This window comes from Myotis lucifugus, unplaced genomic scaffold (genome assembly GCF_000147115.1).
Source record: "Myotis lucifugus unplaced genomic scaffold, Myoluc2.0 scaffold_0, whole genome shotgun sequence".
In the NCBI taxonomy this organism is placed as follows: Eukaryota; Metazoa; Chordata; class Mammalia; order Chiroptera; family Vespertilionidae; genus Myotis; species Myotis lucifugus.
In genome coordinates, this window is record NW_005871048.1 from 36930795 (window position 1) to 36941473 (window position 10679).

The 10679-nt window shown below is 36.4% G+C and overlaps 1 protein-coding gene across 6 annotated transcripts in view; it reads left to right on the plus strand.

Annotated features, from left to right (window-relative positions):
• Positions 1–10679, plus strand: part of AP3B1 (adaptor related protein complex 3 beta 1 subunit) — a 193205-nt gene that overhangs the window by 63665 nt on the left and 118861 nt on the right. For all 6 annotated transcript variants that reach the window (XM_006081292.3, XM_023750477.1, XM_023750479.1 and 3 more), the window contains 5 exons: positions 2788–2885; positions 3566–3620; positions 3709–3780; positions 5575–5637; positions 7107–7239. In XM_006081292.3, coding sequence (XP_006081354.1) covers positions 2788–2885; positions 3566–3620; positions 3709–3780; positions 5575–5637; positions 7107–7239 — 421 coding nt within the window. The remainder of the gene's footprint in view (positions 1–2787; positions 2886–3565; positions 3621–3708; positions 3781–5574; positions 5638–7106; positions 7240–10679) is intronic.

A 10679-nucleotide genomic window follows, 5' to 3' on the forward strand; every position in this document is an offset into this window, starting at 1 on the left:
GTAAACTCCCTGTCATACATTGGTACAACTTTATAGGCCCATCAGAAATAAAGTAGTATTAATATATCTTCTGAGCTAAAGACAAGGTGATGTAACTTCGATAGTTCTGTTTCTGCAGTTGTCACATGTTAAAGAGATACTTTCAGTAACTGGGAAGTCTAGACTTCTGATCTCTGGATCTAAGTATACAGGCATGTAGGGAAAACAGAGTATTCATATTTTACGACAGAGAAATTCTGATCATTCTTATAATGGCTTTGAACCAAAGACTATTTTTAAGGTTCTGCATTTTGAAAACCACTGAAATAAGTCATTCAGAGAAAGATAAGTATCACATGATCTGACTCATATGTGGAATCTAATGAATAAAATAAACTGATTAACAGAATAGATCCAGAGACATAGAAGCATGGAATAGACTGACGAATCTCAGAAGGAAGGCACAGGTGGGTGGGGAGTGATTAACCAGGAAACTTATATGCATACTAGAGGCCTGGTGCACGGATTCGTGCACCAGTGGGGTCCCTTGGCCTGGCATGTGGGGATCAGTGGACCTCCGTGCCGCCGCAGGCAGGCCTTACCTGCCAGCTTGTCGGGCTCCAGCCCATTGTCCGCGTCGATCCTGCACAGCACAAAGTAGTGCATGAAGCAGCAGGCAGCCGGGGAGGAGCCCAAACCCAGGCTAGGTGCTGCGCTGCTCCTGCTCAACCCAGACCCGTTGAGCCTGCAACCACTGCCACTCAGGTGTGCATGGGGAGTGTCTGCGGGAGAGGCTCGTGCTGCCACAGCTGCGCTCACCAGTGTGAGCCTGGTGTCTGGCACCCTGTCTGTCAATTGAGCAGCACTCCCACTGTGGGAGCACACTGACCACCAGGGGACAGCTCCTGCGTTGAGTGTCTGCCCCCTGGTGTTAGTGCATGTCACAGTGACCAGTCGGTTGTCTGGTCATCCAGTCACTTAGGCTTTTATATATATAGACTAGAGGCCCGGTGCACAAAAATTTGTGCACTCGGGGGTGGGTCCCTCAGCCCGGCCTGTGCCCTCTCGCATTCTGGGACCCGTTGGGGGATGACCACCTGCTGGCTTAGGCCCACTCCCCGGGAGATTGGGCCTACGCTGGCAATCAGACATCCCTCTGGCAGCCCGGGAGCCCTCAGGGGATGTCCACTTGCCAGCGGGGAGCAGGCCTAAGGTGCAGTCAGACATCCTTATCGCTGCTGAGGAGGCGGGAGAGGCTCCCACCACCACTGCTGTACTGGCAGCCGACAGCCTGGCTTGTGGCTGAGCAGAGCTCCCCCTGTGGGAGCGCACTGACCACCAGGGGGCAGCTCCTGCATTGAGCATCTGCCCCTTGGTGGTCAGTGTGTGTCATAGTGACCAGTCATTCCCAGTCATTCTGCTGTTAGGGTCAATTTGCATATTACCCTTTTATTATATAGGATAGAGGCCTGGTGCACGGGTGGGGGCTGGCTAGTTTGCTCTGAAGGGTGTCCCGGATCAGGGTGTGGGTCCCTCTGGGGTGCCTGGCCAGCCTGGGTGAGGGGCTGATGGCTGTTTGCAGGCTGGTCAAGGCCCCCCCCCCACCCCCCCGCAAGTGGGGACCCTCACCCCATGGAGGTTTGGCCAGCCTGGGTGAGGGGCTGATGGCTGTTTGCAGGCTGGCCACACCCTCTTTAGGGTGGGGGGTCCCCACTGGGGTGCCTGGCCAGTCTGGGTGAGTGGCTGAGGGCCGTTTTCAGGCTGGCCAAGCCCCCCGGCAATGGAAGCTCCCAGCCTCTCCTTTTTTTTTTTTCTGGGATTTATTTATCTTCTATAATTGAAACTTTATAGCCTTGAGTGGAGCTCAGAGCTGGCCAGGGTGGGCAGGAGGGAAGCTTGGCTTCCTCCAACCCAGCCTCCTGCTCACTCCAGCTCCGTGGCCACGGCCGGCTGAAAGCAGGTATCTGGGTTTATTTATCTTCTATAATTGAAACTTTGTTGCTTTGAGTGGAGCTCAGAGCTGGCCCCGGCAGCTTGGCTTCCTCCATCATTGGGGCAACCAAGCTTCCTGCTTGCTCCAGCTCCGTGGCTTCCGGCCGCCATCTTGGTTGGGTTAATTTGCATATAGTTGCTCTGATTGGCTGGTGGGCGTGTCTTATGACATAGCGAAGGTATGGTCGATTTGCATGTTTGTCTTTCATTAGTGTAGATATGCATAACCCATGGACACAGACAGTAGTTTGGTGAAGGCTAGGAGGGGCAGGTGCAGGGTGGACGGGGTCAATGGAAAAAAAGGGACATCTGTAATACTTTGAACAATAAAGATAAATTTAAAAAAAATTAAAAATGCTGTTAATTTAGAGGCTCTGAGGGAAAAACTGCCTTTTGCTAGCTTCTGGTGGTTACCAACCATTCTTGGCATTCCTTGAATGGCTTATCACTTTACCATTTATATCTGCCTCCGTCGTCAATTTGCTTTCTTTTCTGTGTCTCTGTGTGTCCTTTTCTGTCTCTTATAAGGACACTTTCATTGGATTTAGGGCCTAACCTAATTCAGTATGATCTCATCCTGATCATTACATTAATAACATCTGCAAAGACCTTATTTCCAGGTAAGGTAACATTTGAGGGGAGACATAAATTTTTGGGGCGGGGACACTAATTACCTGCTACAAAAGGTAACATATTCATCGTATTTCATAGGAATTTTGTAGGAGTTAAAGGAAATTATATGTAAGAATGTTATTTGAAACTGTAGTGCGCTCCAGTGTTCATAGTTCTGATTGTTTTCATGCTTTTATTTTTTAGGTGGTTATGGCAGTTGCTCAGCTGTATTGGCACATATCACCAAAATCTGAAGCTGGCATTATTTCTAAGTCACTAGTGCGTTTACTTCGTAGCAGTAGGTAGGACATGGTTTTATGTACGTTTTCTTTTGTATTCCTTCAAAGGAAATATTTGAACAAATAAAATGTATCTTTCATTTATCTCAGAGTTTATGATAAATATTGAATTTTTGAAACCTCAAGCCCAAATAGCCCAAAGGAATTAAAAATATCTTTTGGCCCGGCTGGTGTGGCTAGGTGGTTGAGTGTGGACCTATGAACCAGGAGGTCACGATTCAATTCCTGGTAAGGGCGCATGCCCAGGATGCGGGCTCGATCCCAAGTAGGGGACATGCAGGAGGCAGCCGATCAATGATTCTCTCATCATGATGTTTCTCTGGGCAGAATTGACACAATCAGTTTATATGAACCCTGCGGTCATGTTTGTTTCATCAGGCCTAAGAATACCTTCCTTGCATGTGTTCAGAGCAGCTACAATATTGGCTTTACATCTTAGGAATACAGTATTATAAAATTGGTTTTAACTCTTACTCATCATGAATCAAATCTAACTTATTAATTGTTTGTAAGGAAATGTACTTTAAAATAAGGCATAAATATCTAAAATTTACTGAAAACTTTTCAATATTATATTTGAGTTCCATTTAATATGAAACTTATCACTAATTCCTTTTTTTTAATGTACTTAAAGATATTTCATTGGAAAATATACCCAGTGAAAATTCTTGTTTAATTTCTAGGGAGGTGCAGTATATTGTCCTACAGAATATAGCAACTATGTCAATTCAAAGAAAGGTATGTACATTGTGAGTACATAATTTAAGAGAGAAATGAATGCATTAGTACCATTAAATGTATTCGTATATTTATTTTTGTCATTTAGGGTATGTTTGAACCTTACCTGAAGAGTTTCTATGTTAGGTCAACTGATCCAACTATGATCAAGACACTTAAGGTAGGCATGCTCTTATTTTTCAGATATTCTAATATGTGTTTTCTTTGAAGATACTGCTATAGCTTCTAGCATCTGTAAAATGGAAATCTGTTTAACAAAAAAACAGATCATTTAGGGATTTTCTTTAAACTTTCTAAACTACATTATTATATACTAGTTACTGTGCTACATCTTAATAATACAAAGTGAAAACATGCTGCCCACACCCTGAATAACTCACAGTATACTGAATGAAACAGATGTGTAAATAGACAATTTTAACAGTATGTGATATTATGGAGATTTTAATTGAGTGCTGTGAAAAACACAGTCTTCTTCTCTGAAAGATTTAGAAAAGACTTGTGAAAAAGATGATGTTTGAGTGGATTTTAAAATAATAACATTTTGGGGAATTTTGTTGTTGGTTAGTAGGTTGATTGGGAGGTTGTAGAGTTGCAAGTAGGAGATAGGCACAGTTTATGGTAACACAAGGGATTATAAGAGTTTTTTTGAGGGAATGATAACTACAGTATAGAGTGTAGTTTGGATATAGCACTATATGGATTAAAACAATGTGATATTAAAACAGAAAAAGAAGTGGAATAGAATTAAAACCTGGAAATAGATCAGTGTATATGAAAGTGTACTGTGTAATAGAGGAGACATTACAAACCAATGCGGAAAGGGTGGACTATAAATATTAGAATTATTGGTTATTCACATGGAAACTGAGTTTAATCATAAGAAAATCTAAGACACATCCAAATACAATGTGTGATATTGAACTGGATATTTTTATTATGCATTATTGAGATAATTGGTGAAACTTAGAGAGTGACAATTGCATTGATGTGATGTATCAGTGTGAATGTCTTGATTTTCTTGGTTGTATACATGTCCTTGTTTGTAGGAAATATGCATAGTATTTGGGGACAATGCAATATCAAATTGGCAACTACGGTCTCAAATGTTTCAGATCAAAAATAGTTATTTTTACCTTTCATATATGTTGAGATTGTTTTTTAAATTGTACAGAAAAATTAAATGTCCTCATCAAAATAAAATGAAAAGTCTAGCCATAATCTGGGAGAAAATATACCCATACATATATCTGAAAAATGACTGGTACTTAGAATATATAAAGAACTTCTACAATTTGTGCCTTTTAATTGTAATGTTTGGACCATTTACTTTTAATGTTATTATTGATATGAATGTCTTTATGTCTTTATCTTGTGTGTTTTCTCTTTGTCCTATTTGTTCTCTGTTGCTTTTTTCCTTTTTCACGCTTTCCTTCAGATTAATTGGATACTTTTTATGAGTAAAAACATCTTTTCAGTGAGCTTATTGGAAATGGGCTTTTAATTGCATATTTCTTATAACTCTAAATCCAGAATAATTAAAATGTCTAAGAATTTGGGATGGTAGGATGAAGGAAACGCAGTAAGACAATTAATCTGGAACACAGAGGTATTACATGGAGGGCAGTAGTTTTCTAATTTTCTTAATAAAAGAAGTCAAACTACCTTAAATTGTTTAGGTTAATTGGATGTAAATTGTAAAGTTGGGACAAACAATTAGGGAAAACGTTGGATTCTCTTTTTTGTAATTACTTTTTAAGCACTCTGTAAATATCTATTCTCTATATGTAGATGTAGGGAGACAAAATTCACTTGAAAGGTGTAATGCTTCACAACATTTGTAACTGACTTCTTTTAAAAACACAAATTACCTTTCTATTAAATGCCTAGCCTCTATTAAATTCATCTTTTTAGTTTGTTTCAAAATGTTTACTTCTTCTTTTTTCTACTATAGCTTGAAATTTTGACAAACTTGGCAAATGAAGCCAACATATCAACTCTTCTTCGAGAATTTCAGGTTTGTATACAGTGCTAATTCTTAACATTTTTCAGTTTAAAGTTAAATATAAATATACATCTTTCTGAACTTTGAAATATATAATTGTTTAAATAAAACAGTCATTTGGGATGGGGTAATTTTATGCTGTTAGTTGTATAGAGGTGACACATTGGACCTGTTTCAGAATATTGGTGATATATCAGATGTTTAAGAAGGTCCATTGTTTAATATATTATTACTTCAGTATCCATTTTATCATTTTTTTATCTTTGTATCTTATTTTTGTGTTTGCTATGTTCATAGGTATGTTTACTTATAATTTTTTTGAGTAAAATAGTGAATTTTTCTAAAGACTCTTATTTTTAGTTGAGGAAATTAGATAACCAACTGGGTAACAGTTTTTAAATATAATTGATCTTTCCTAAGTGGAACTAAGAGACTTTTATTTGTTTAATCTATTTCTTCAACAATTAATCATGTTCTTGCTACCATTTTCACTAAGTTTGTAAGTTTTTAGGTATACTTAGATTTTTCTCCTCCATTTGTCATTTAGGCACCATTTAAATGTATTATTCTATTTTGCATGTTAGATAACCATAGTGTTAAATCTACAGCATGAACTCATTTGAGCTTGGGATTTCAGTTGAATATTGGATTTTAAAATTTATTATATATATTATATATAAATGTGCATGTTAAAAGTGCTTTCATTTCTGTAAAGAATAAAAGCTGAGTTTTTAAATTAGGGAAGTTTAACCAAGTGAAATTCTTTAGGGCTATCATAAATTTTGTAAAAATCTTTTAACTTCCTGTTGTTAAATAATTGAATTATTTATTTTTAAGTTTGTATAAATATTTAGTTTACAATGTATCTTTAAAAATTATTTTAAAGAAAATCTATTTATTAAAAGTGTGGTATTTTGTTTTATTGTAAACTGAGTATTTATAAAGTCTTTATTGAAATGTTGTTCACTGTAACTATTTTGGTGTTACTACTATTCAGAAACTATTTTAAAAGTAAAATATTTCTGGAAGCATATTGGTTTTTTTCTTCCTCTTCTCCCAATTTTTAGATTTAGTGTCTCTGAAAAATAAACCCTTTTTTTCATAGATTCACAGATGCTGCTGCTTAAATGAACTGAAACCTCCAAAGAGAGAGTTCTCATCCTATCTTTCAGCCTTGCACTTACACTAATTGCTATCTTTGGGTTATTGCTATCTCTGCTCCCCACTGTCTGTTTTGGAGTCATAAGCCACTGTAGCCACAGGTGAATGAATCTGGCTTGAAAATGTACCTCTTTTATAGGCACATTATTTAAGTAAAAAGGAAATTAAATTTAGCTAAGTCATCAGTTAGTTCTCCCATTGTACTTATAGATGAGATTATGTATGCTGCAATTTTTGTATTGACAAAACAATATGAAAGGCATTGTTTTGTTCACTTGATATAGTACCAGTGTATAAACTAATTGAAATAATATTTTTAGACTTATGTGAAAAGCCAGGATAAGCAATTTGCAGCAGCCACTATTCAAACTATAGGCAGATGTGCAACAAACATCTTAGAAGTCACTGACACATGTCTCAATGGCCTGGTGTGTCTGCTGTCCAACAAAGATGGTAAGTTGACAGTCTCATTTTGTTTTTCAAGTAATTAATCATTTGAATATTCTTGCATTTTATTTTTTCCTATATGTCAGTAGCATGGTCATGATGAGTAGCATTTTATCTTTGAAACACACACACGCACACAGTTGTTTTTGTTGTTGTTTGTTTTTAGTAAATTGGGTAATTAACTTATAAACAATATCTGTCTTCCCTGAACAGAACTAAGAAAGTATAATTTTTTTTATTTCTTCACAATTTAATCACCTTTATTGTACCCTGTCTCAAAGGCTCTATTTTGCTTTTCAGTGGCATGTAAGCCATGTATAATATTGGTTCACCTGCAGAGGGTGCTAAAAGCAGGCAAATGACTCTATGCCATGGAGAAGTTACTAGATCAAAAAGTATGTTGAATGTGTTACCATCAAAGTTTTTTTTCCCAGAAATCCAAGATTAATCCTAGATTTAGAACTCATAAGTTTGGAACAGTTTCATGTTTTTAAGCCCTACAATATCTAAACATTTTGTAAAACTAGATAGGTAAAATATATAATCTAGATACTGTTCTGTGGTGAAATGTCAGTTATTTCTATGGTATGGCTTTAGAGTAAATGAGGCCATGTGGAGAGAGAGAAAAATGAGTCAACTGTCACCTTTAAAATAGTTTATGTAGAGGACATTTATTATAATTATGTATTTGATTAAAATGAGATTCTTTTTAAGAAAAGCATAATTTTTAATGTAAAATCATTGAAATTATTTGTGGGATTCTAAATTATGTCATATCTAGACACAGGCATATATGACATAGCAACCATAGTTCAAACATAACAAATTGATTATTTTATTTGAAAAATCACTTTTCACTACAATAACTCTTTTATTCCTAATTATCTTTTTTCTCACATGTAGATCTCTTTTGAAACAAAATTCATCCCCAAATAAGAGTGTTTTTTATTGTGAACATAAAATTATAATCTTTTACCTATAAACTCAAGATGTTATTATTGATAGACTACTTTTCTACATGTAGTAGTAAAACTCTAAATAACTGTGGCAACATAAATTATCAGGTATATAGATTCTTTAAACAAATTGACTGTAGGAGGTAACTAGAGGAAATAGGATGCTAACTATACATTTTATCTATTTTCTACTTTTAATAACTTCCTTTTTATCTATCCCTATATCACACTTTAAAATATGAGTTCAAAAACATGTTTTTATTTTCTTACATGTTTAATAATGACTTGCTATTTGATCAAATAAGACACACTCCTTGGGTTAAACTTAAAATTACAGTTTTTAAACCATGGTTTACCATGGTAGTTGTTATTTTAAAATTTCATTGCATACAATAAAGCACCACAAATTAGTTAGAACACAAATTTGTTCTTTTAAGTACAAAATATATTCAAGATTTTTCAATTTTATATTTTGACCTTTTTTTCTCTTGTGAAATTTTCAAGCTGTGAAAAAGCATATTTTTCTACTTCAGCTTATAGCATATTAATTTCTCAAAAAATGTTTTTATTGCCCTAACTGGTTTGGCTCAGTGGATAGAGCGTCAGCTTGCGGATTCAAGGGTCCCAGGTTCGATTCTGGTCAAGAGCATGTACCTTGATTGCAGGCACATCCCCAGTAGGGAGCGTGCAGGAGGCAGCTGGTCGATGTTTCTCTCTCATCGATGTTTTTAACTCTCTATCCCTCTTCCTTCCTCTCTGTAAAAAATCAATGAAATATATTTAAAAAAATATTTTTATTGACTTTGATTTAAAAGATGAATATTCTACCCTGTAGTACTTTTAAAGGAGGAATAGATTATTTTATAAATAGGTAATGGGAGACTAATATAATTTATAATCACTCTTAAAAGTAGGAGGATTTAATCATGAAAGCATTGATATTTTAATGTTTTTTAGGCTTTTGGTAAACCAAAACTCTCTCTTTAGAACCATGATTTTTTTCTATAGTTTTTATATTAAGAAACTTAAATACTGTCTAGTTATGTTATGTTTGCATAATCATTGTTAGCCTGTAATACTTGATTCTTTAACTCTTGATCATATGTGCTACACTTTTGTAGTTTGGAGATCTGACTCAGTATAAGTGAGCAGTAAAACAAATGAAAATATTTATATTAAATCATTAAAGAAATTAGTAATATTTTAAACTTTAAAATGGCCAATGTTGACAACAGAGCCCCTTTCGATTCCTATTAAAACGTCTTCTTTTGGAAATAAATGCTATGAAGGAGGCTTTAATTTCTTTAAAATCTATAAGATCTTTTGAGACTCTAAGGATTTGTGATTCTTTGGTTTTATGTTAGTATGACTATGAATACCTCGTCATCTCTTTGTATTATTTTATATCTTAAAACCTCAGGGATAGCATTTATTAGACTTCACTGTTTTTACATGTATTTAATATATTCTTATTAGACCTGTAGTCTTTTGGTTTTTCTTTTTTTAATGTTAATTTATCCCTTCTTGGCATAGATAATGTTAATTTATCCCTTCCAGGCAGACATGAAACTAGCCCTAAAATAGTCCAATATCACGAAGATTAATTTGACAAAATTTAAAAATATCTATAGAAGAAATCTGCATTTCAGTTCGCTTAAGATAATTTAATTCCTTATGGTAATTTAGTTTAAGTAACATATCAGCAAAATTTGCTCTCTGAATAATGTTTCCTCCATGTACTGTAAAAAGATTATTTTTGTTTGTTTAAATTTTATATAATTCAGTGAGCATTAATTGAGGACTTAAATCAGTTGAAATATTTAGTAAATGTTTAATAGATGAGTAAGATACTTACTCAGCCTATAAAATGTTCCTGCCATTATGGAGCTCACAATCTAATGGAGGAAGACAGTAATATAAAACAAGTACCTGGTATGTTATTATATCCATACTAGAGGCCCCGGGTGCACGAAATTCGTGCACTGGGGATGGGTGGGGGGGGTCCCTTAGCCCAGCATGTGCCCTCTTGCAGTCTGGGACCCCTCCCTTGTTACTGCCCACCTGCTTGCTGCTTCCTACCGCTTGGCTTGCTGCTCCTTAGTTCTGCCACGAAGGCCTTGGGTCTGCTGGGTGCCGGGCCTGCGGGTTTGTGTCTCTGATACCCCCAGCAGCCCCAGCACCAAGGTGGCGGGCCTTGGGGCTGCTGGGTACAGGCCCCCCGTTGTGTGTTTGTGTCTTCTATCAGGCCCCCAGCAGCCCCAGCAGCCCCAGCACCACCTAAATAACTTAAGGGAAACTTTATTTAGTCTTCTTTTAAAAGCAATCTAGTTTAAAAATGAGTTGCAGTTAAGACAGAACAAAGAACATGGTACCTAAGAGTGAGATAGACTGACAGAGGAGAGGCTGGGCACTGGTCAGGGGCTTACATGCCAACTGTTCTCCCCCTGAGAAATGATGTAAAATCGGTTTCTTTAGTTTTCTGCTTAATGG